At 33.1% G+C, this 26,711-nt stretch overlaps 4 protein-coding genes and 1 long non-coding RNA gene across 7 annotated transcripts; 3 read left to right on the top strand and 2 right to left on the bottom strand.

The window, feature by feature from the left end:
- Positions 1-3,764: 3,764 nt before the first annotated feature.
- LOC108206896 (UDP-galactose/UDP-glucose transporter 2) lies at positions 3,765-5,934 on the top strand. Its single transcript, XM_017377325.2, has 7 exons — positions 3,765-4,020; positions 4,337-4,365; positions 4,471-4,672; positions 4,813-5,055; positions 5,170-5,271; positions 5,347-5,454; positions 5,540-5,934. The coding sequence occupies exons 1-7, from the start codon at positions 3,895-3,897 to the stop codon at positions 5,795-5,797; spliced, it is 1,068 nt and encodes a 355-aa protein (XP_017232814.1). The 5' UTR covers positions 3,765-3,894; the 3' UTR covers positions 5,798-5,934.
- Positions 5,935-8,114: 2,180 nt separating this feature from the next.
- LOC108207896 (uncharacterized) lies at positions 8,115-14,887 on the top strand. Of its 3 annotated transcripts, none has more exons than XM_064088467.1 (16): positions 8,115-8,254; positions 8,361-8,457; positions 8,971-9,145; positions 9,241-9,346; positions 9,585-9,667; positions 10,076-10,102; positions 10,217-10,368; positions 10,471-10,584; positions 10,908-10,988; positions 11,145-11,209; positions 11,698-11,754; positions 11,958-12,029; positions 12,518-12,766; positions 13,051-13,166; positions 13,454-13,540; positions 14,293-14,887. In XM_064088467.1, the coding sequence occupies exons 1-16, from the start codon at positions 8,204-8,206 to the stop codon at positions 14,441-14,443; spliced, it is 1,683 nt and encodes a 560-aa protein (XP_063944537.1). In that variant the 5' UTR covers positions 8,115-8,203; the 3' UTR covers positions 14,444-14,887. The 3 variants fall into 3 exon arrangements, 2 of the variants coding, with proteins under 2 accessions (XP_063944537.1, XP_063944538.1); XM_064088468.1 differs by having other exon boundaries at positions 8,189-8,254; positions 8,361-8,416; XR_010289341.1 differs by lacking the exon at positions 13,051-13,166 and having other exon boundaries at positions 14,293-14,435.
- A 1,253-nt stretch (positions 14,888-16,140) lies between these two features.
- LOC108208306 (ATPase GET3A) lies at positions 16,141-20,531 on the top strand. Its single transcript, XM_017378821.2, has 7 exons — positions 16,141-16,534; positions 17,495-17,619; positions 17,968-18,118; positions 18,537-18,647; positions 19,483-19,621; positions 19,715-19,830; positions 20,204-20,531. The coding sequence occupies exons 1-7, from the start codon at positions 16,277-16,279 to the stop codon at positions 20,366-20,368; spliced, it is 1,065 nt and encodes a 354-aa protein (XP_017234310.2). The 5' UTR covers positions 16,141-16,276; the 3' UTR covers positions 20,369-20,531.
- Positions 20,532-20,709: 178 nt separating this feature from the next.
- On the bottom strand, positions 20,710-22,078 carry LOC108209495 (protein VACUOLELESS GAMETOPHYTES-like). Its single transcript, XM_017380428.2, has 2 exons — positions 21,310-22,078; positions 20,710-21,065 (listed from the first exon to the last, which is right to left on the bottom strand). Exons 1-2 carry the CDS (start codon positions 22,005-22,007, stop codon positions 20,933-20,935), a joined length of 831 nt encoding a protein of 276 aa, XP_017235917.1. The 5' UTR covers positions 22,008-22,078; the 3' UTR covers positions 20,710-20,932.
- Positions 22,079-25,529: 3,451 nt separating this feature from the next.
- LOC135150880 (uncharacterized) lies at positions 25,530-26,295 on the bottom strand. Its single transcript, XR_010289339.1, has 2 exons — positions 26,235-26,295; positions 25,530-25,673 (listed from the first exon to the last, which is right to left on the bottom strand). It is a non-coding gene; the product is annotated as an uncharacterized LOC135150880 (long non-coding RNA).
- Positions 26,296-26,711: the final 416 nt, after the last annotated feature.

The raw sequence follows: 26,711 nt of genomic DNA, 5'->3' as shown, positions 1-26,711 counted from the left end.
TTATGCACAAATTTATATTAATAATTAGTTATGCATAAATAAAAATTGTTAATTATTAAAATAAATTTGTGCATAACTAAATTGTTATATTATAAAATTATATTATATTTGATAAATTTTGAAATGTTAAGAATTGAATGAGGTATTTAAAAAATAAAAATATAGAAAATGGTTGGACAAAGAGAGCAACATTATTATTTATAATAACCAAATTTCTACATGAAAATCTCGTAAAATATGCATCACATTTCTTGTTGTGTTGGGGGGAAATATTTATCTCACCAGAGAGGTTGTGACACATGAGAACCTAAAGCACTACAATTCCTTAACTTTATTTGGAACTATTTAACACAATTTTAATTAGAAATAATATAATGTAAAGATCTAAAATGTCGCCTGGAGTTGCCGAATACTCCCTCCGTCCCCTTTTACTTGTCCCTTTTGAAAAAATAACGCATCTTAAGAAAATGTTAGGTGGATATCTTGTTTTCATACATATCCCTAATAAATGTGATGAATTAGATAGAGTTGTGTATATATATATGCTAGTCAAACATCGGAAGTTGTTACATTTTGAAAAAACATACAAAAAGGGGATGGAGGGAGTATATTGACGTGGCATGATAGCAACGTCACGGAAGTCGACCAAGCGCATAGCTTTCTTGTGCGGTCCAGAACAAATAGCACCTTGTTGAGTTTTCTTCTGGTCCGTGAAAAATAAAACACGTTTCTATAATTCGTGACCCGCTGAAGGTTTTTGGGCCCCAAAGGCCCGGATAGCCTCGATAAAAAAAAATATTTATATAAACTAACGGTGACTGAATATCAATAATTTCAATTTCATGACGTAGAAATAGGATAAGTATTTATTTTAAATTACTAAAAAAGTATTTGTTCTAAAACAAAACATATGAGTTAGAATTATAATTAAAATAATAAAAATGGAATGAAGGATACTTATAAATATTTTTTTTAATAGAATACAAAATCCATTTTATTCTCACTCCATCTTATCCAAATGAACACAACTTAAATTTTAAAAATATTAAAAATGTGGACAATAATCTACCCTGGTGGTCATATCAAACTCATATGTAAGATAAATCGTATTTTGATTATCATTCTCAAACGTGATTCATCCATTTTATTTTTCTTTAATTCTGTTTTACAATTGTTAAGGTAAAACAAAATATCAAGGTCAGATGCTACTTATTATTTCATATATATTATTTAAATTAAATAAATAGAATTTAAATAATAAATTGGTCAGAATTCATAAATTATTAAGATATTTGTAACATGAATAATAAGTAATTTATGTTTTCTCTCTCAAAGTAATTTATGTTTTGAATATTTTACTTACAATGTCCCGTAATTTAAAAAATATAAAAAAAGAAGTAGAATTTATAAAAAAATTAATTTATCAATTTCTTATTTCTTTTCAAAACTTCTTAAAAAAACAAAAATAGTTTCTTCATATTGTCACACAAACATTCAAACAATGTAAAATTTTCTTATTTCTTAAAATTTTCTGTTTCGTACACAAATCATTAAAAGAACAAAAAAAGTCTTCCGAACAGCTCTACTGTTATTCTCTCTCAAATTAGGGTTTTGAGAGTCGACTTTCAAAATTAGCTGTCACTTCTCAATTCTTCACCTTCATCCTCTACATCCACCAAATCATTTTCGCTCTCCCATCTTCTCCACTATTTACCTGTTTTTTGTTTTTCAATAAAATCGAGTGTTGCTTAAACCTCGAAGATTCCAATCGAGTTTTATTTTCAGATCTGTTTCGGATTTGAGCTTGGACTTGATTGTTTTCTGAATAAATCAGATCTTTTGAAATCAAAGGTCCGATTGTGTTTTTCCGTCTCGCCTTTTGGCGTGTGTTGATTTAGTACCCAATTTTTGGGTGTTATATTTGTGGTTGTTATGTCTTCCTGCATTATCAATGAGAATGATTGGGATGGAGTTTTGGGAGATCTGGTTTATCGTCATTAATACTTTCGGCATGTCTATAGCTGGCTCTCGACATGTAGATAGCTGGGGTATGCTTGGAACGGTGGTGATCGCATGTGCTCACCTTTCACAAATTATAGTTGTTCATTATTCGAGGATTCTTGTTCCTCGTTGCTTAGTTTTTACAACTCTGAACACCGCAACAGCCATGGAACTATTGTGAAGGTCAATTGTGAAGCTATCATTTTCGGGATTGATATAAGATGGATTACTCGAGAAACCTTTGTATTCATTTTCAATTTCAAGAATCATTGGATTCATTGTGTTAAGCAGTCTGGAAACAATGCGGCTATTTGTTTAGCTCGTTTTATTGTTTATTAACCTGATTGCATTGTCAGTTGGGGATCTGTCCCGACTAGACTTGTTTTAATTTAATGGAGTGAATTTGCATTTTGTCAAAAAAAAAGAACAAAAAGGTGAAGTCTACTTTCTATTAAAAGAATGCAAGAACATACAACTTCTTCCTTAATAGTATTTGATATTTTTACCAAATTCCACTCTCATAATATTACCGTTAAAATATCACTTGTTTTCTAATTTTTCTATTTTTAAACAAATTTGACTCTCTTAACGAGATTTTTTAGCAAATATTTCTGACATATCAATATCAGACTCTATAATATATCTTGATTTGGACCTGAACAGTGACACGAGCAATGGCCCCTATGAGTGAAAGTGACATGTCCATCCTCTTCACTCTTCAGTGTCCTTTTATCCATGTGACCATCTACTTGTTCCATGGCGGATTGTACAGTTGGAATGAGCACATTGCAGAGGGGGTCACTCGTGGAAAGATACCTCGTATTCCTTATATTTCCTACAATAATTTTTTTTTTACTACTTCCTGTGTCTTCTTTTCACTGCTCGACATGCTTTTTAAGACTCTTATAAAACATATTTCTACAACTCATTTTTAAAATTTTCCCTTTTTATATAAAAGTATAAATGTCATACTTTTTAAAAAAAAAGAAAATTTTAAAATAATTTACAAAACTATACTATATTGAAGCATTAAAATTCGTGTCGCGACTCCGTCCCCCAATGTATATCATGGTTGGTAAAATCTTTAACTTAGTTAATTAATTCCCATAAGATGCTTCCCGATTTAATTTTTAAATCTAATTAATCATAACATTTTTTTTGAGAAGTCACTGTAAATATTTTACTCCCTCCGTCCCTTTTTACATGTCCCTTTTGAAAAAAAAATTTGTCCCAAATTACTTGTCCACTTCTCTTTTCAAAGCAATTTTTTGTATGTTTTTTCAAAATGTAACAATTTCCAATGTTTGACTAGCATATATATATATACACACAACTCTATCTAATTCATTACATTTATTAGGGATATGTATGAAAACAAGATATCCACCTAACATTTTCTTAAGATGCGTTATTTTTTCAAAAGGGACAAGTAAAAGGGGACGGAGGGAGTAAATGATATAAGATTTATAAAATATCTTGTTAGTCCCTCTGATTAATCCTGATATTTTCGGTTAATCCGGATTATCTAATTAATCTCTAACCGACCAGTACCTCCACCATTTAATCCCAATTCCCAATTTTAAATCATGTTTCGAGATAATAGACTTATAAATTTATAAAATTAAATTAACAATTATATATAATATAAATTCCAATAATTCCGTTCTCCTCCGAATAATGGTAAAAGACCATAAAACCAGCATGAGTCCAAATCACACTAATATCGACACATGAAGTAACAGAGTCCAAACGTATTCAAACTCTATTAAAACTCTATCTTCCAACTTCGACATGCAAACACTGTAGTCTGTAGATCCCCCGTTAAAAGTTGAATACATATATTTTTCGTTTATACATGTACACGGATTAATATTCGAACTCGAGGGAAAAATCATGAAGAATGCAGAGCAGGGCAGGTCACTCTTTGGTCTATCTCTTTCAGAAAGACCCAGATGGCAACAATTTCTCATTTGTTCTTCTGGGTTTTTCTTTGGCTATCTTGTTAATGGTGTTTGTGAGGTACTCATCATCTTTAAACCCTCACTTGTAATTTTAAAAATATTTAAAATCTTTCGTGCATATAATTTGGGTTTTTAAGTTTTGACCGGAATGAGTCACAGTGTTCATGTAAATAGTACTAATTAGAACATTTCAACTCAATTATCGTATTATTTTGTGCAACACTACTCATATTATAAGTTATCTCATATTTGTCACAATAAATCTGAGGGTGCACGAGAACCGGAATCGGCTATCTCATCATAATCAATAAAATTTGATTTAATTTACTTGCTTTACATTCTTTCCTTTCATGCATGTTTCCTGCTCATTTCAGGAATATGTGTATAATCGACTTCAATTCAGGTTAGTTTAACGATTTTTAGTACCAAAAGATACACTTTAAGGTTCGTCTAGCAGCTCGAAAATAATTTATTGTACTAAGCTGGGGGACAATTGTAAATGTTGCAGTTATGGATGGTATTTCACATTTGTACAAGGGTGGGTTTATCTTGCTCTTATATACTTGCAAGGGTTTACAAGTAAGCAAATGGTGAATCCGTGGAAGACTTATGTAAAGCTGTCTGCTGTGCTTATGGGTTCTCATGGTCTTACTAAAGGCTCACTGGCTTTTCTTAACTACCCTGCGCAACTCATGTTTAAATCCACCAAGGTAACTGGCAGAATCATTGCTTGTATCAACTTTTCTAGAATTTACGTAGAACATACATTATTATACATATTTCCCATTCTGTGATTTTCAAGCATGGCAGTTTGTTAGTCTGAAGTTTCAATTGTTAATTGGTGTTTTAGGTTCTTCCGGTGATGATAATGGGGGCCTTTATACCAGGGTTGAGGCGGAAATACCCATTTCATGAATACATATCAGCATTACTTCTAGTAGCAGGACTGATTCTTTTCACTTTAGCCGATGCACAGTCTTCCCCCAATTTCAGCATCATTGGTGTTATAATGGTGTCTGGCGCATTAGTTATGGATGCTTTTCTAGGAAATTTTCAAGAAGCTATCTTTACCATGAATCCTGAAACCACACAGGTAACTAGCATGCGCTTCACTATGACCTTTTAGTCAGGGTGTTTCCGTGTTTGAATGTGATTAGCAGGCATGCATTTGTATTTTAAAGTTGCGTTTTACCTCAAATTTGCACAGATGGAAATGCTTTTCTGCTCAACTGTAGTAGGTTTGCCTTTCCTCATCCCCCCTATGCTTTTAACCGGAGAATTGTTCAAGGCATGGACTTCCTGTTCTCAGGTAAGACTCGAGTTATCTCTTCTTTGCAGCACTTAACTGGAATTTCTGTATTAATGATTCAGAGATTCAATGCAGCATCCTTATGTGTACGGCGTGTTGGTATTTGAGGCCATGGCTACCTTTATTGGCCAAGTGTCTGTTCTTTCCCTCATTGCCATTTTTGGTGCTGCCACTACTGCTATGGTATATTCTTGTCACAATTCTTCAATATAACTGTTTGCTATGGTATTAATTATAATGCCTTTGTTCTTGTTGTACTATATTGCAGATAACTACAGCTAGAAAGGCGGTAACGTTACTGTTATCATATATGATTTTTACAAAGCCCTTGACCGAACAACACGGAACTGGATTGATACTGATATCCATGGGGATCATACTGAAGATGCTGCCATTGCATGATAATGCTCCAACCAAGCAGTCTACAAGATTACCTGCAGCTGCTAGGATTGAGAAGTCTTCTTACATTGATGAAAGGAGAACTGTAGTTGAAACTGAAGAGGAAGAACAAAGACCATTAGTCTAATATACTGGTCTGAACTATATTGAATTTTCGGGTTAATTTAGTTGCTCTCTGTTCTCAGATGCAAGTTAAACATATAATCATGTAAATACTCAGTTAATGTTTTCTTATTTATTAAAGCTCTGCCACTTTTTATTGTATTACTAAGTGTTGGTCCTTTGATCCGTGAAAGCTCTCTATACCGTAAATTTGTATAAAATCTATACAGCGCTGCTGGCTTGACATAGGTTCTGAAGATATGTATACCAGCAGATTATCTTTCCTAGGCTCTGTTTGGCATTGCTCAGCTTTTCCGATACCAACTTTTGGCTCAAAAACTGTTTTTAGAAAAAGTAGATCCTCATGTCTTTTAAAAAACTGCCTACTTATACTTTTTAAATTCGCAGTTGCATTGTTTGATATATTTCTAGCACTATCTTTTTCAGTTATCTTATATAGTTTATTATCTTTCCGTGTTTTTTGATAGTATTGTTTTTGCAAATGGTGAATCAAGAAGAGGAGTAAGGTGAACAGAATATATTGTTTAACTCAAAAAAGTGAAGAACATATCAGTTATCACACACATTTACAGAACATTATACTTCAAATAAAAGTGCAGCAAAGCAATGGAACTCATAGTTGATGTCGTGCAGCATTGAACAAATCTGTAATTTTGCGCTTGCTGTGGCTTAGTATCGTGCTTTCTTTCACCAGATTTTCAATTTGATTGAGGGTAGAAATTGAAGAATAAAGTGTAGCAAAGATATTAGATGTGATCTTCATGTATTCCGAAATAATTAGTCGAGTCCAAATCTATTTTTTCTGTTATAACTCAAAATATGTAAATATCAAAATATTACCAAACAATTATCTTTTATTTATAATATATCTTCTATAGTTTCAACAGAAAACAAAACCCGGCAATAAACATTACACTCAAAGAAGGCTAATGAATCACAAGATATCAATTATGTAAACTCTCATTTCCAGTCCATGTAACCGTAGTATCTATTATTCAAAAATAACCAGTACAAAGCCATGTCTCGCTCATACAGGATCCACTCGATATAATTTTGCTTCCAATTTGCGCAATATTCCTGAAAACTAGGAAAATCCTCCCACACTTGTTTCCAAGAGTCGTCGGCAAAACACATCTTCTCCCACCACCCGTTATCAGCAACACGTACTTGCATGAATCGACGCCATTCACGGTTAAGGCAAGGCAGCTTCAGAACATCCTCTACTTGTAAATAATCTATGATCTTTAACTTTTTATCAGCGGGGAGCAGGGTCATGCCATGGACTTGTGATGCTAATCGCCGCCATTCATGAGTGACGGAGGCAAGGTTAACGACATCAGCTCCCCATAGACAGGTTATGATCTTCAACTTAAGCTCAGTTGGAAGTAGTTCCATGTAACATGTGGTCGGCTGCATCATCATACTGTTGATAACAATGACAACAGAAAAAGAAAACCCCTATTTGTAATGGTTCCTAGTCCTTGTCTCCTTGATCATACAAAATCATATTAAGATTAGGATTAATTATTTAAAGAATTTTCTATACTTTTGCAACCTCTCTAATGAACAACCTTAATTGAAATAATACCTTGTTAAAAAAAATAATTAAAAAACATCAAGAAAAATAGTTAAAAATAAATATGTAATATACTTGGAAACCATATTTTTTTAGTAAAAACTATGATATATTTCTCAAATACATATTATAGGTAAATATATTATTTTATATATCAACGAGTAAAAGCTAATTATTTTTTAATTATTTAATTTTCTTCGAATCCATTAGCATTATATAATTTGTTTGAATATAAAAAGCTCACTAAATTTGATTGTATTCAGGTAGTATGTTAAATTCGGACACAACAAAAAAATCATTATTATATTTAAAAACCAATAAATTTTTCTAAATTTTATAAAGCAATGAAATTTTTAATATTTAAAAGGTATTTATCTTCGATTAATTTAAACACATCTATAATTTGTAATATTTTTAACAAATCTAGTAGCTATGAGTTATTAAGATTCATAAATTTCATTAGATTCGAATGACAAATTGAGAGAAATCAATTAGTGTGCCTTTTTTAGTTAATTTCGTAATTTTTCTATCAACATGAATATATTAAATATATATATTTTTAAAAACTTATTAAATATATTAAATATATTTATTTACAACTTTAAAGAAACTAAAATTTTTAAATAGTTAATTGTGTTTCCAATAATATAATATATAAAATATTTAGTAAAGAATCTGATAGAGGATATACAAACGGTTGAATCAGAAAATTATTATATCAAATTAAAAAGATACTACTCATTATTTTATCAACGTTCATATTTTGATACGCGTAAAATATCATTATCATTATAATTATAAAACCCATTCTTAAACCTCTGGTTTAACGCGGCCATGGCCACCCCAGAAGAATCAAAGCTGGAATTTTTCCTGGAATGGTTGAAGGTTGTAAATTATTCATAACTTATGTGTGTGTTTTTTCTTCTTTTCATATTTGTGCTGTTAAGTTCTTGGATTTGATCATTTGAAGTAATTTCAATATGAATTGCAGGTAAATCGAGTAGAGTTACGTGGCTGCAAAATTAAGTACTGCGATTCAACTAAAGGGTTTGGTATTTTTTCTTCTGATGGTGTCTCTGAGAATGATGGTAATTTCAAGAATTTGAATTTTTTCATCTTGTTTTATGATTTTTAGGGATTTTGACAAGTGAATGTGATTCGTGATTTTGAGGCTTGATTAGTTATATTGATTACCCATATCCTGGATTTGCCGTTAATTGTCGGAAATTTGTGCTCTTAAAGTTATGAGGATTAGGGATTGATGCATTGGGAGTTTAGAGGGTAGTGAAAAGTTAGTAATGTATGGTTTGTTTTAGTATGTTCTTGTTACAAGTTGTACCCGAACAAAATTAATTGTACTTAATATACCTCGTTTGTAAGTTGAAACTAGGGTCTTGAGTGGGTGAAATTTACTAGTGTACTCATCTGTGCCCCTAGTCCAGCTCTTCAAGAGAGGCATTTTTTTGACTATATGATCTGTATCTATTGCTATATTATGTGGCGAAACATTTTGCATAAATCATTGTTCTTTTAGTTCTTTCGGAAAGGGAAATACTAGCTTAGCGGGTCAGTTTGATTGATGTGTGCCATAATTACTGCAGGGATTCTGCTAGTTGTTCCTTTGGATCTAGCTATAACTCCAATGCGGGTTCTACAAGATCCTCTATTGGGACCTGAGTGTTCAGCAATGTATGAGGAAGGTGACGTGGATGACCGTTTCTTGATGATCTTGTTTCTAATGCTGGAACGTTTGAGAAAGAAGTCTACATGGAAGCCGTATGTGTACTCTGCTATAGAATAGTCTATACTTGAAATGGTAGGATGTTTTTGAAGTGCTAGTAATATCCATTTTTTACGATGATAATAATTAGGTATCTTGATGTGCTTCCAACAACCTTCGGTAATCCTCTTTGGTTTAATGAAGATGAGCTTTTAGAGCTTAGAGGGACCACGTTATATCGTGCAACTGAATTGCAGGTATAAAGTCGATATGTAAGCATATCTGGTTTAAAATGCTTTATATTACTTTATAAATAAGCACCATCTTTCTGGTTCTTTGTTGGATCCGTCAAACAAGGTATTGTTTGGTATCATATTATTGAGGCACTATCTCTAGCTTATTTGATTAATAATCTTAAAACTGAGGATCGAATTATCTGTGAAAATGCTATGTCAGTAATGTACATTAATTTGATTGTAAATGGTTCCATTGCAGAAGAAAAAGTTGCAATCCATCTACATTGATAAAGTGGAAACATTAGTGAAGAGATTATTGGACCTTGATGGAGATTCTGAAAGGTCTGTTTGTTTTGTTGATTAGGTCTATGCCTCTAACTTAAGGCATCATTAGTAATGCTGTTAAAACATGCCTGAATATCTCGATGATACAAGATTTCAGCAAGGTCTGTGCAATATGATGCTTATTCTGAAATTTATATGTTTTTGGCGAATTTATCTTGTAATTTAAGCTCATGGATTTCAGTAACATTACCAAAACTATGTTAGTGCTTTTGACTTCACAAGAGTTGCCTTTTTTACACTTCAATGTTTCAGAGCTTCAAGTAACCATCACCGGATATGGTTTTGCATTTTAAGTATCCTCTGGCCTTCTAATTTTCTTACTACAATCAACGAAGTTATTTATGCAAATTTATATTATTAAATCTCATTTATTCGTTTATGCATATTTTTTTCTGCTTTGAACAGCCAAGTCAGTTTTGAGGATTTCCTGTGGTAAGTGTCTTTGCTTTTTCGCTATGCTTTGTGCCCGGAATTTTCTTCTTGATCTGAGTATATATTTAGCAACATGAGTTGAGAAGCTAATTTGTCAAACTGACATTGTCATAGGGCAAATTCCATTTTCTGGACTCGTGCTTTGAGTATTCCTCTTCCACGATCGTATGTGTTTCCAGAAAATCATGAACCTCAAGATAGCACTCTTTTGGGCAATGGGTCATCCTTGAATGATGAGGAGCTGGCTAGCAAAAACAGTGGCAAGAGTGAGTTCCCCTTCCTCTGTTATTCATTTACTTTGTGATAATTTTTCTCCTCATTAATTCAGTGAAGATTACATCGTATCCCCCCCCCTCTTTTTCTTCCAGGCCTCGAGCTTAAAGGTGTCAAAATCCAGGCTGCTGCAATCACTTCCTCTCCAGTACAAGAAGAGACTGTTTGGGTTGAGGGCCTTGTCCCTGCTATAGATTTTTGCAATCACGGTAATTGAAGGATTTCATTAAATAGGGCATAAATCTTTCTTGACCAGGGCATGTAATTTGAGTTATGGAAAACCAACTGTGCGGTGAATGTAATTTAACTAGTGTTTTCCATTGTGCTGAATTGCTGATAGTAAGCTAAATTTGTTATGCTTGTTGATAGTAGTTTAGATATGACAGTGTAGTTATCTGTGAGTAGTCAAGTATATCTGATCTGCCATTACAGTGTCTTGTGTTTCTTCCTTGTGTATATGTTTTTGATACTGTATAGACAGATTGTAAGGTCGACATAGATATTTGATTCATTTAGTGCAAGAATTTTACAGATATAAAGGCTTCTGCCACATGGGAAGTTGATGGAACAGGATTGACTACTGGAGTTCCTTTGTCTATGTACCTTCTTTCTGGTAGTAATCTTTCATGATTTCTTAGGTTTTTCCTTTATCAAGCGCACCAAGCCCCTGATTGTTTCATCAACTACCAAAATGATATACAGTTTATGTTCATTATTAAGTAAGGTTTCTAACCGACTGATACTGTTTCCTTATATGTGCAATCGCAAGTGGTCCAAGGTTCCCAGTCTACTGAAAAAGAGATATCAATTAGTTATGGCGACAAAGGAAATGAGGTATAATAATATTTTTCATACCAATATTTACTTCTTATCTTGCATTAGCTATTATTCTAACAGAAAGATGATATTTCATGTCCATACTTGAACTGTGCAACTAGAAGGCTTTTATGTTTGTCCACGTGCCACCTTTACTGGGGCATCGTTTGCGATTTTCATGAATTATGTTACGAACTTGTCCTGGAGAATTGTTGTGTGCTGTCATAAGCATAACTCATGATATTCACTTAATTTGGTTAGTTTCCCAATTTGTGGAAGAATGTGGTCCTATCTTGAAAAGAAATTAGCAAATAGCAATCATTATGCTTTAGCTATATACTTGACTTACTGTTTATGCACTAGCATGATCAAATAGATATCCTGCCCAGCAGAATTCTCTAAAAAAGGAATGTAGCTTCATCTATGATTATTTACGGTATTCTTTATTTTGTGCTTGTACTTTATTTACACAAATTACTATGAAATTCATTTCCTATATGATGCAGGAGTTGCTATACCTGTATGGATTTGTTGTCGATAATAATCCAGATGATTATCTCATGGTAATTCCTTTGTACAGCCAAATCAGCATCTACACTCTTCTATTCTATACTAATCCATTTCTCCATAAATGGGCCTAAAAATGCTGCATTACTGGTACCTTTTTTTGTTGCTGAACCTGGCCTATTTTTGGCCTATCTTCATCTTAGTCAACATGGTTTATAGATCCGCATTTGAATCAGTGACAAATGTAAGTTTTATGCAGGTCCACTATCCTTCAGAGGCTATTCAGAATGTTCCCTTTTTTGAATCTAAATTGCAGCTTCTAGAAGCACAGGTTAGTTGTCATCATGTGTGCAATATATTGTTTAAATCGTCAGTTATATATACTCCATGAGATATCATTACTGTAAGTCTGTAACTTCAGATTTATGGACCATGCATGTTCAGTTGCATATTTTTTTCCTAATCTCAAGAGTGAAATTATTAATATACCAAGTATTGGTGATGATATGCATATTTCTTTCCTAGTCTCAAGAGTGAAATTATTAATATACCAAAACTTATTACTATACCAAGTATTGGTGGTGATGATTTTCAAAAAAAAAAAAAGTATTGGTGATGATATCTTCTACTCTGTATGGATTATGACTCACAGACCATGTTACTTCTCATGTGATTGTCAAATATAAGCATTTATTATTTGTATCTGATTTGTCTCATAAGAACTAATGTTTAGAAAGTCTGTCTGCTAATATCTACTCCTTAGGCCTCACAGTCGTATGAAATATAGCATAGTCATTGAAAACTTAATTTCTTATGCAGAAAGGTGACATGAGATGTCTTTTACCTAGAATTTTACTGCGTCATGGTCTTTTTGAAGCATCCGATAAACAAAAAGAAAGCAATTCAAATGGTACCACTAGTCATGTTTGCAACTATAGTTGGTCTGGTCAGCGCAAGCTGCCATCTTACATTGGCAAACTTGTTTTTCCCGAGAAATTCATGGCTTCGTTGAGGACTATAGCTATGCAAGAAGAGGACATACATCGTGTTTCATCATTACTCACGGAGGTAATCAGATCCCTGTATCTTCTCCTTTAATAGAGAATCGGTGGTTAGTAGTTGAGAATACCAGTAAGCCATTAGCTTACAAATTAGTACTACTTTGATTGCTAGGATTCTATTTTCCCTGAATTATATCGAGGTACATATTGGCTACTTCACATTAGTTATTAAACAACGAAATTTATAGGCAGTCGTGCTCTGTTTAATAGTTTTTGGTTCATGGATGTAATGCCAAAGGAATTTTATGGTCGTATTGATTGTTGAATGTGACTGATTTTCCTCTTACACAGCTAGTTGGTTCCGGGGGGGAGAGGCAACCATCTGATACCGAAGTTCAAGGTGCTATATGGGAAGCTTGTGGTGATTCTGGAGCTTTGCAACTTCTCGTCGATCTTCTTAATATGAAGTAACAGTTAGAAAAGACCATTTACTAAAAAAATCTCTTCTATTAACCGCAACACCGGATAAATTATGTGTCATAGTAGTGGCTTTCAAATGATAAGTGGTTATCACTAGTGTTATTGATAGTTCAAAAAAAAAAGAAAAGAGAAGGATGTTGCTTTCTTTTACTTTACCACCTGATTTATGATTGATGGCGCTATTATCTTTTGTTAAATGTGTACAGGTTTCTTCTTTTCCAGATATATTTGCGACATTATATATTTGCTTGTTTAAATTTTTGTTGAATGTTAGAATGATGGATCTTGAAGAGGCTTCTGGGACAGAGGACGCTGACACTGAATTGCTTCAGAAGGCCAATAACTCAAAAGAATGCTTCAAGTGAGTCAATTTTTAGCTTTAAAGAGATATATATCGTTCCTATCTGTAAACCCTAGATAGGCTTAAGGTGAATATTAACTAATAACTATGATACTCAAACATCTTTTTGGCATCGATTCCACCAGTCCGTATTTTTTAATGTAATTTTATCGTAACATAATGTTCTTCTGGATAATTAGTTTAATAAGTTACATATTATCTTCTTAAGTCTGCTTGTCTAGTTCCGAAATCCAAACACTTTCTGCAAGACTTAATAAAAAATTATTTACATGCTGATGACTGTAAACGTGTTCCTGGACTCGCGGGTTGATAGGTTTAGGCTCACTTTTCTTTGGCAAAACTTGTTTTTCCGGAGTATTCAAGGCAATCAAGGCGTCTTTTCCATTCTCTTTTTTACGACTTCCGATTATCTTGCTTGATATCCTACATAAAGTAGATTCCCCCTGATTGAACTAGGCAGTCGGCCAAACTTTAGAATAATTTCTTTAAAAAAAAATAAAAATACTCAAGCATGCATATTTTAGTGTTCAGATGAATTTAAGATCTCTTAACAAGATTGCAATTTGTGTTGTCATGTCTTCAAGAACTTGTAAACATTATGACTGGATTGATATAGACTTGGGCTATGTGTGTTTGATGTCATGCACATTCTTTATACATTTAGTAGGAACTTGGCAACACATGAATTCACCTTTTAACCAACTTGTGGCATATGCTATCTTTGGTCACTAAAGTCTTATTATTCTTGACAGCAATGGTGCCAATATCTCAGCTGATGAAACGACATTTAGTAGGAACAAATGGGCAAGTATTATATATCGACGTGGGCAAAAGCAGCTCACCAGACTTTTCCTCAAAGAAGCAGAACAAGCCTTGCAATTAGCATTGAATGAGGGTAACTAAAGTTGTCATGTTGCAAAATTGGTCCATCTCAACTCTCGGTTATTTTTAGTGGGGGAATGAATTGTTTTCATTCAATTTTCACTCCCTGTGAGTAAAATTAGGAATTTTATTTGGTGAAAGTGTACGAGGCCACCCGCCTAATTCCTATCTACAACCTTCTTCTGTAAGTTCGTCTGGCCATTTAACAAATAAGTTGAGGACGTTCACTATGGAGGACTCGAGAACGATGAGAACCAGCATTGCAAGTGTTGTCTAATATTGTTCACATTAGAAGCAAGAAATGTGTTGTATGACTTTGGGCAGCTCTATGGTCAAAGAGTGGGAATTTTGAGCCACAAACATGATGTCCATGAAAATAACATGTAATAGTATTTCCATCAGAACATCTAACATCAGCACGATGGAAACATTTTTGGCACATTGAAAATTGATTAGTTTAATATTTGATGTGTGCTTGTATATAGTTTCTAATTTCCCAGTTTCTCGGAGGCTGATAGAATAACAGCCCACACCTTGCGACTGCAATTGCTTAGCCCTCTAATTGCAACTTCAAATGTGTAGTATTTTCAGTGTATTGACCGAATCGAGGACCCGAAACATCAATCTCTTTTAGCAATTCGGGTTACATGTTCTTCCATCTCTTTCTCTATAAATAGTTTACGCAATCTCTCTAGGCAGAATCCACTCATATAGTATTCAATTGATCTTTCTCTGCAGTTCCCTGAGCTTCTTGTCCGCACATGAAGTCTCAGAATGGAGCCGACACAACAGCTTCGTGGTACTCATGTTACATAGTCATTGTTACACTCGTTTTCATAACATCTTTCACCGGAGATTTGTTCAGAGATGATGATCATGGCGGCTTTGGAGTTGGCGGTGATCGACTCATACCCTTAGGCAGAATTTGCGACCAAATTTACATCGTCGGAGAAGGAGAAACTCTGCATACCATAAGTGACAAATGCAACGACCCTTTTATTATTGAGCAAAATCCTCATATTCAAGATCCTGATGATGTTTTTCCTGGACTTGTTATTAAGATTACTCCAATATTTTGAAGCCAAGCCAGCAGCTTGAGGTTTCATAGTACTGCTTTATAAATATGTATATGTACAGAGGACTCTCAAATTCTCTTGCAATCGTCGATACATTTATCGATCTTGTATACGACGGATTGATACATGTACCAATTGATTAAGATTATGAATTTTTCTGCGTTGCTAGAAGTCTCTCCACAGTAAATTTCGGTTTGACGAGAGATTATTTCCGCAACGTTTTGTTAGGAAAATTTATTTTACCTTTTTAGGATAGTAACATATTATCTTTTCTGTCACAATTTTTTTATCTTATTTAAATTTTTTATAATTAAATTGAGTGAATTCTGACTATTACTTTTTTTCTTATATAATTTACATGATTTGAAAAATATATAAAATATATTTTCTAGTGGTACAAATTTTGTTATATCAAATATTTTATCTACAATACTTATTTAAAATTTGGTCTATTTAATTAGAAAATGTTAAATAAAACAAAAGATCGTAATATTTAAATAAAATTTGGTTAATTTACTTTAATAATATATATAAGATAAAAACTTTGGAACGAATAGAGTATTTTTAAAAAAATCAATATTATACCTCTTGAATGTTAAATTTAAACCTGATTAATTTAATTGCCAAACAGAGCTTTAAACTCTCCCAATATGATGAAACACGGAAGATGCAATTTTGATGCATTGTGCACATCAGATCTCTCAATCAATCATTAAAAAATTTAAGGGTTTGATAGATCACATGAAAAAGAAGCAAAAAAAGTGAAACTTGATTTTCAATGGCATCAGGTGAAATACCAGAAGGAAGTGTGCAAAATGTACTGGATCAACAGAGTTTGAAATGGGTATTTGTTGGTGGCAAAGGAGGTGTTGGAAAAACAACATGCAGCTCAATTATATCAATTCTTTTGTCCAGGGTTAGGTCCTCTGTTTTGATCATATCTACTGATCCTGCTCATAATCTCAGTGATGCTTTTCAACAGAGATTTACTAAGACCCCCAATCTTGTTAATGGCTTCACCAATTTATATGCCATGGTAATTTTATGTCATCTTTACACGGACACACATGATGTAATATTGTTATACTCTTGTCATTGTTGAGTTTGCGTGTTTGTGTTTTTGTCGATTACGTGCCATGCAAAATGTTGCTGAAATTTAATGGAAATGAAGAGAAGAAAAATTTGATAAGTGAGCCGGTTGGGGTAATATTGGGGTTTAAATAGTTGCAAGTGTCGATTTTGAAGTCCTTATACCAAATCATTTAGGAATGTTTTCTGTTATGATAGTAGTATTTATTAGTATAGGATATGTCGTTTGTAGCTTTTTAAGGGCGTGGTTAGTGATTTGGATGTGTAACATATCGAATGGTTTTTGTTTATGTTTGTGTAGAATGTGATCTGATTACTTAATGAATTCTATTGACGTATGTGCTAAATCTAAAGTTAAGTGTTTTCTTATATCAGTGACGTTTTCACCATTGTAAGAGAGCTAGGTATCATCACCTATTCACCTGCAAATTAGGTTGAAAAGTTCTTAAAATAAAATCATAAGTTAGTGTGGGATTTTCTTAAGGTTAAATTTCTTACAGAATAAGTCATATCCAGAAACAGCAGAAAATCACAATAAATTCTTGAGATAAATATTGCAGTTATAGGCATCCAATTACCTAGATTGCTTTCTTTTAGAAGCAATATGTTTACTTTACATTTGCCAGTCCATGTTGCTTAGATACAGCATACTGCAAATAATTAAAACATTAATAGATACAGTTAAAAAAAGCATTTGACCCCAGATGCTGTGATTTGTCGCGTATGTTTCAGAAAAATTTCATCTTGTTCAAACTTCAAAAAAATTTCTTATTTCAAGTATTCATCATAGTATTGGCAATTATTTATTTTGTTGGCTGTCTTACTCTGTCTTGTCGATAGCTGTGTTCGTATTTAAGGAAATCAGTGTTGGTAGTATGTTTATGATCCCATGGCTGTTGTTTCGTAGGAGGTAGATCCTACTGTGGAGCATGAGGATGAAGTAGAGCTGGATGGAATGGATGGTTTTATATCTGATTTATCAAATGCAATTCCTGGAATCGATGAGGCTATGAGTTTTGGCGAGATGCTGAAGTAAGCTTCATCATAAATGTTTATGATATAAATACAGATAGAGTCTGTGGTTTGATCTTGTCTGCAGACCGTGAATGTTGTATACTATTGTTTGTAGTTACGCAATTCACTTTGCAGCAAATATGTAGGTAACAAATTGGTGCATAATTTTACTTTGCCCTACAGGTGTTTGTATATAGGCTCTGGTTCAAATGGGCACCATGAGAGTCAAATATTTTGTACCTTTCATGTGTTGTGTTTTGCAATTTTTTTCTGCAGAGCATTTGATATATAATGTACAGTTCTGTCATAAACTCAATACGAATTGAATCCCCCCTTAATCTTTGTGCACTAAATTACTTCTTGCAGATTGGTGCAAACAATGGACTACTCTATAATAGTATTTGATACAGCTCCCACTGGTCATACTCTCCGGCTGTTGCAATTTCCTACAACATTGGAAAAGGGTCTTGGGCAGTTGATGAGCTTAAAGAATAAATTTGGCGGGATGTTAGGTCAGGTGTGTTCTCAATACGGAATGAGAGTTCTATATCTTTCAGATTAGTAATTTTCTTGGTACTTCTCATGATGTATGTCATATGTATGCTTACATCTATAGGGTCGAGTTCATATACAAACTTACAAACTCTACACGCAATGAATTCTGATGGTCCCTCATTTTTGTTCTTGTCTATATTCTTCTGTCTGCTTCAGGAACCCTAGTTTGTCCCTCTTTTTATCCAATAATCGTACAGGTGAAAAATGAAAATTGTATTTATAGCTTATGATGCCTAAAACTACAAGACATTCCTTCTATGACCTAAATAATTAGTTATGAAGTAAATTTGAGTATTTTGCTAGTACTATGTATGTTGAGTGTATAAATATTATCACTCGAATGTATAATGTCTCGCTTTATGCTAAATGTTACATGGCAGATGACTCGTCTGTTTGGCGTGGGTGATGAATTTGGCGAGGATGCAATTCTTGGAAGGATTGAGGGCATGAAGGATATAATTCAACAAGTGAACAAACAATTTAGGGATCCAGTATGATCTCTTCTTAATTTTTCTGATATGTATAATTATATGTCGTTCAACTTTCTGTATTTTCTACCTTGTTTTTCCATAACAGTATTCAGTACTGAGACATAGATGGCTTCTAACATGTCCAACACAAGTCCAGAACCGTAAAGCATAAATTAGTAATAATTTACTAATAGACCATTACTGACCTTGCTTCTGCCATGATAACTGATCTATTTAGAATTTTAGATACTGTCTTCATAACTGAACTGGAAGAAAACAATAACTGAACTATTGTCAATGGACAAGCAAAATACTGTAAGAAGCATAAAGTGAGATTTTATTTTATTTTTTTATTAACTGGCACAACGAAATCAGAGCAACCACGAGAACTTGATCTGCACCTCCTATGAGAATATGATGTGATCCCGACATCACAATCTACAGATCGCAGCCTTTGACCAGATAAACTCCTGCACCTCTATTTCAGGTTCTTGATTGTTCTTAACTTATTGGTACTTAAAATCATTTAAACTGGCATCCTGAAAGCTTTCTAACCTTGATATAGGCCTACTATTGGCAATCATCACAAAACCCCGAATAATATTCTATTATACTGTAAGCCCTCTAGGAATCCCACTTGAGCACATGAAAATTTTTCTCCACCGCTCTAGAGTCTATATATTTGAGTATGAGGGTGAATTCTATTTAGAAGAGACTTAACAAAGAAAATCTAAATTGCATGCATCAATAATTATTTTTCAGTTAATAATTTTCTTTTTCCATCATCTTTGCATATCAGTTTTATGGGTAATTGTTCAAGTCTGTCAAACTAAAGCCATCGTATCTTGGTTGACAGGATTTGACAACTTTTGTCTGTATATGCATTCCGGAGTTCCTCTCTCTATATGAAACAGAAAGACTGGTGCAAGAACTCAGTAAATTTGAGATAGATACACATAATATTATCATCAATCAAGTACTTTTTGATGACGAAGGTATGTTTCAGTAGAATGTAAAGACTTATTCTTAATCAACTAATGATTGTTTGGAACATTAGCTAACCATTTTTGGGACTCCTATAATTCTAGTTGTTGAGTCGAAGCTGCTAAATGCTAGAATGAAGATGCAACAGAAGTACCTCGATCAATTCTACATGTTATATGATGACTTCCATATTACTAAGTTGCCATTGCTGCCAGAAGAGGTAAACTATACAGAGTCCTGCTCCAGCACTATTATTTTTGCATGATCTCCATATATTTGGGTTAATTCTTAACTCGAAAGTCGAAATAGATACACTTAGGCAGGGCTTAGGAGAATTACAGCACATAGTAAAGAATTTCGCATGTAACTGCAAAGGATATTCATGCAAGGTCGATTTCCAATTTTTTTACCAATACTCTCAACACGGATATGAAGCACTCCACAATGGATCGTTCTCGCATATGTAGCCATAAGCCATTCACTCTTATGCACTGAGGCATCTTGATTATTTAGAAGAATTTCTCTGTTCTTATTTTGATTTTTCAAGATCTTCCCTGCTAGTCTCTCTGATTAATAGAAGAGTGTACACGCAGGTCTGTGGTGTTGATGCTCTGAAAAATTTCTCTCGCAATTTTTTATCAGCATACAAACCTGCCGTTACTAGAGGCACTGTCGAAGAGCTGGAAGGGAGAGTATCAACACTAGCACAACAGTTGAAAGACGCTGAAGCAGAACTAGAAAAACGAAAGAAAGGGTAACAATAGGAAAAATTTCAAGAAGAGTTTCGTCAATCTTTCTATAGGCCAATGACAAAGTCTGCAGAGATTTAGCTTTCACAGGACTTCCGATGATTTGATTTATAATTCGATTCATTTATGACTAACCACTCATTTTATTTCTATGCAAAGGTTTTGATACTTATCCAGATGACAAAAATAAATCAAGTTTGCATCTAATTACCTTGTATGATGATCAGTATAAAGGTAGTAATGTCAATCTTTGCAAATTGCAGGTAATTGCACTTGAAGTCATGCATGTCTTGTTGTTTAGATTGTGTAAATTCAATATAAAATAAACAGCATTGCAGCTAATCTTGGTATTTTGCTTCATTTTATGATACAAAATAAATGCATTTTATTAAAATGTGAGAAGTCAAACACACAAGTTGTTACACCAGATCCAACATCTCCGAATAAAGACTTCACAACAAGATACACAAATAAGATTAAAACTTATTTCATACGTACTGAATGAAAGACAGACAAGCCGAGTATTCGGACTACCAGATTGATAATGTTGTAGTACACATCGAACTCCAAATTTCAAGATAATATCAGATCGGCAAGGATGTCGAAAGTGGATTGTGCCGATTCAGACACCTCAGATATCTGATCAACTCGTTCTTCAAGCTTCTCAATCAAATCTTCGGGATCTACTTCAGACTCGGTCTCATCTCTGAAAAACAGTTAAAATTAGTTAAAACATGATAACTAGATCATACTCCCTCCATCCCAAATTGATCTTGGGCCGTAACTAAAGATATATTGACCTTATGTTAGTTTTTCTTTTGTAAACAAAAATTTCATATTTTAATTTTTATTTAAAATAAAATTTTAAGAATAAATAATATAGCTATGCTCAATCAATCTTAAATTATGTGCCAGTATCAATATAGAAAACAGTTCATCTCAACACTTACGCAGCAGATTCCGTGGACGTAGCGCAATTCATGTGCACAAAATACGTGCAGCGGTGACAGTAATACGTCCAGTGGCTATTGTAAACTTCCTTGTTGCAGACCTTACAATATCGTTTATCATGGCGGAGCCTGAAATTAGGAATCGAGTAGACGAGATGGAGCGGGTGATGGTGATGCGGAGACGGCACAATCGAATCCGCGAAAGCACACTTGTTGTGAATCCAGAACTCACACTTTGTGCACACATATGTTGAGTCTCTGGCTACGAGGCCGCAAGCATCACACTCCACCTTGGCCTTCCTATTCATCAATATAAGCTCGTGCTCGTGGCCTTGGTGATGAAGCGTCCTCTCATCAGAAGTACAAGCCACGCACACATCAAAATCACATTCGTCACATGTATAGGCAATCTTCACGGGACGTGAGCAAATGTCACAAGAACATGTATCGGGTCTCGGGACGAGGGTGACGCGGTGCTGGCGGTGCTTGTGGTGATTGATGCGGGTGGGCAGATGAGCGCAAGTCTTGTGGAGGTAGAAGTTTTGACAGGCTGCGTCTTGGTGAGTGGGGCAAGTATATGTGGGAGAGTTTATGACTGGTCCCATGCAAATGTAACACTTAGCACCATTTTGAGTGACATTCTCGTTAAGGACCAGAGAGTGCTTACGGTGGCTGAAGTGGTGGAAGGCTGAACTCATTTCGGCGTTGAGGGAGTGCAGATTTGGGATTTGTGTTTGTTGATTATAGCTTCGACTTAGAGCTAACCTTAAACACACTATTTATTTATACAAGAGTTTATGGTCAACCTGACCGTTAAAATATTCTCCGGTACTCCGTTTTAAAATAATAAGTTTGACTTTTTAATATTTAAATATACCACTGTAAATATAAAGAATTGTTCCTTTATAATTTTGAATAGAAACTGTAGAATCATTTCAAAGTAGATCAGATATATTTTCTAACTTTTTGAACCTCCTTTTATATATGATAGGTACTATAACAATCGATCAAAATTTGATAAGACTTAATTAAATAAAAATAAAATTATTATTTTGAGTCCAAGGAAATATATATACCGACAATATTTTAAAATTGGATAATTATATTATCTTCATTCATGAAATATTGCAAGATGCTCATCGAGTTATATTCAAGAGCCAGCAATTGCATAGGAGTACATCTTAAATATTACCTGAACCTAACCTGAATTTGTCCCTTTCAAAATATATAAAAATTCAATGTTAGCTGTCCATATTATCTTAAACGTACGTATTATTACTAAAATTACAAACCATCCTTAGAAAATTTATTTATTACTCACTCCGTCTAACTTGTTCACTGTTGACTTCTATAAAATATATTTTCATAATCTTTTTTAAAAAAATTCTTCTTTTAAATAAAAATTTAAATATCAAACTTTTATTAAGGGGAAAAAAGTTAAAATTATATTATGAAATTATATTTTAAATAAGTTTTAAAAAAGTTGTCAAAAAATAACATAAAAGAGAGAGTACGTATTAATTTTATATACAATATACATGTTACCAGTTTATTAACCTAAACTATAATCCTTTTTTGTTTCATTAAAAATTTGTTTTATGCCAAAGACGCGTATGACCTCATGCACTACGTCACTTGCTCCCGTCTAAATAAGATAATTGCTGCTTCTTTCTTTGCTAAATAATGATGGTTGTGTTAAAATAAATGAGTCAAAGCTCAATGCAAACCTTGATTTACGTCGATAAATTTTTAAAATCAAGCCTATTAGCTGTCAGCTTAGGTAACCCAACGAACTTATATTACTATATTTTACGAAAACGATTCTTTGCGGTGCATGTCCGATCTCAAAGAGCTGGGCTTGTGGAGTTTGGGCCTTTAGGGTATATGTCAAAGTAATTCGAGTATGGACCCAGGTTTTGCGAGGCCTTTATAGAAAGGCTCTCTGTTAGTGCAGTTGCAGTAGCGATAAAATATCGATCCAGCCTTGGACTCAAAAATGAAGTTTCAAAGCGATGTCGACTGTCGAGGTATGATATAATCCTACGGAAACTCAAATGATGTCGATGATTTTAAAGTAATCGATTATAGTCCCGCGGTAACTCGGTATGCAAGTGGAGCGACGCAGACCAAAATTTAAGAAATCACAAATTTCGGGGACTGTAATTTAATTATATAAAAATCTGAATATATTTTTTAAAAATGTAAAAAATAAAAAAACATATTTTTTGATATATCATAAATTATATATATTAATTATAGGTAATGATTTAAGTGATAACAATTTGTTTGTGAGAATAATGTGAACAGTTGTTCTTGCACTTTTCAAAAAGTATATACAATAGTTATTTTATCTTTTTAATGTTATATTATGCTGCAGCAAAATATAATGATGTTTTCATTATTTACTCGTTAAAACGTGTTTTTCACATGGCATAAGCTTAAATTATATATATTGGTAGCACATAATTCTATAAAAGATGTATTCGTTAAATATGATACTCCCTCCGTCCCAAATTAACGGTCTTATTTGACTTTTTCATGGTCAATTTGACTCGATTTTGACTGGAAAATATGTATATTAAATAATTGAATAAAATAATAAAAAAATATATCACTTAAAAGATTATCAAATCTATTTTGAAATCTATTTTTCAATTTTGTAAAATTATAAAAGAATAATTTTTAATTTTCAGTCAAAATTGGGTCAAATTAAACACGAAAAAGTCAAACAGGACAGTTAATTTGAGACGAAGAGAGTATTATTATACTATTATATTATATATCAATCATCTAAAAATTTTAATTGTGACACGGCTGCCTATTCTTTAAGACGTCGTGCATGTTACGATACAACTGTCACAGACTCACAGTTCCAGAACAACGCAAATTATATGAGCACTCCTTGTGACAGTTGCTTGTAGTTGTAGAAGTTGTGAAAAACGTTTATATCTCTAGTTCTAAAATTGGTCACTGATTGAACTCTTGCACTTTAATAATTCATCTTCTTACCCTATTTAGATATTTTCTTATCTTCGTTTAACCAACACATATATGACATATAATATTATCCGAAATGCGAAGTTTACATCAATTTAAACTAATTTGAAATTGACTCGAAGAATTGATTTGTTTCGTGATCCTGTAACTACTCTCAAATCATCATTATGTAACAATATGTTTTAATTGTTATCTTGTGTTTTAGTTTGAAATTTATTTTAAATAATTTCATTCACTAAAGTTTTGAACCAATTATTCATCAATATTTATTTATTTTTTGAAGAAAGTTTTGAATCATAATTAAATTTATAATGATCCGGATACACGAACCAGACGCGGAATAAGAATTTTATTACTGGTGGACAGATAAAAGGTTGATAAAGACCAGAGTATCATTTTCCTAGGCCCACTTATAGGGCCCATATTAAACAGACTGAAAATATCTTTTTCGTTGATGCTGGACGCCTGACCCAAACTGTTGCATATGTTCAAAATACTGGAAGCGTCTAAAAATTATTGTTTATAAATCTTATTATATTAAAAATAAGTCATAAATCTGTTAAATCATCAAGTTAAATATATAATTTTTAAATCATCAAGTTTTTATTGCATAAAACAATACTCCATCATTTTTCACCTCTCATTTTAATCATTTATGATCTATTTTCCTCCGGCAGACTTCTACAAATTACAATACTCCATCTATTTTTACGTGTGGTGTGGTTTAATTCATCGACATACGAATGAGACGAAGGAAATGCAAATTTACCATTAAACATAACTAATTTATAACAGATGTTATGTGCATATGTCTGATAATATTTATTATTTAGTTATGTATATTTAATTTTATTATAAATATAAAATTATATAAAAATGCATTTTTAATTTAAAAAATAATTAAATAATTAATATACACATTTCGGTTAATATAATTTTATTGAGATTGTTAAATAAAATTTCTATTCAGCATGTTAGAATAGGTTATTATAGTTAAATATTTTAATAAGCTAATTAGAAATTGATCCAGAGATATATTTCAATAATAATGTTTAAATATAATTAAATTTATATAAAAAATTATTAACTTAGGTTATAAAATAAGGAGGCTAGTAAGCTCAAACTACAAGTTTGGTTTTAACAATGAATCTCTATATCTATGCATTATTGATAAAATTAGAAAATTTAAAGGTTTTTTTTTTTTTTGAAAATGAGAATAAATCTCAACGAGAATCGGCAATTCACCGTGATAATTCTTTCATTCAAGAAAGCTTATTATCTAACCGTCGGACATGCAAGATGACCGGGGAAATTTAGACAATAAAACTTTAATGTCCGAAAAGAAAACCGGTCTTCTTCCAAGAATCCTGAAAATAAAACAAGAGAAACAAGAAGAATATAAGTCGATATATTTAACTGATTATATCAAAATATTCCCATAATCATGAAAACTCATGATTGAGACAATTAAGCTCTTAATTAAGGCATAATAATAAAATATTAATGTCCTTAATTAAGACACAATTAAAGCCCTCAAAAAATAAGGCACAATTAACGCCCCCTCAATAAAGAAGCACAATTTACACCCAAGAGTCGCAATTTACGCCCTCAATAAAGAGGAGGCACAATTTGAGGCACAATTAGCGCATTCCTTTCTGGAACCGGATCTCGTCCTGAAACCACTGTCACCGCCACCATCGGCCACCACCACTATGCTATCGGTCAAGTTGCCTCGTCGTATGCGAAGCGAACAATGAAGCGTCTCATTTGTGACACGAAAAATCGCCAAAAACACCAAAAACCAAGCAAAACACAAGGATTAAACAAACAAATACTCACAAACAAACAAGATTAAAGTCAAACACCTTTTCGCAATTCCACTCAAAATAAATCAGTAAATGAAAGTAAGAAAAAAAACGAAGATATACCTGAAAAACAGATTTGCAATAGCAAGTATTATCAAAATTCTCAAGACAAAATAACGTTTGTAACGTTTGCCTTCGAGAAAGTGATCGCGAGAGCTTTCTCGAGTTTATAATCCGTAGCGGATAAACAATAGAAACTTAGTTAAATGAAAATCAGAAGAATCGGAAAGATTATGAGGACCGGAGATGAACTTGTAGGTGGGACTTGATGCTCAGGAATAAACAATGGGTTTGTGGAATTTTGGTATTGAATATCCTGGTTGTTTCCTGGTAAAAAGGAGAGTCCGCCACCTGTTACTGATTGAGCATGTTGCTGCTGTTGCTGATGATGAGATGGAAACGAACCTCCTATGTTTTGACTTCAGCAGTAAATCCATATATACGTACTTCATTGATTAAATTAGGAAATATTGTTAGTGCGCCCTGAGCAAGCTCATAAATATAGGAATCTATGTGGGGAAATACTAACCGGTAAGTTAA

Source organism: Daucus carota, chromosome 2 (genome assembly GCF_001625215.2).
Source record: "Daucus carota subsp. sativus chromosome 2, DH1 v3.0, whole genome shotgun sequence".
NCBI classification, from domain to species: Eukaryota; Viridiplantae; Streptophyta; class Magnoliopsida; order Apiales; family Apiaceae; genus Daucus; species Daucus carota.
The sequence above is the reverse complement of the archived record's forward strand: the minus strand, read 5'-3'. Positions and strand labels throughout refer to the sequence as shown.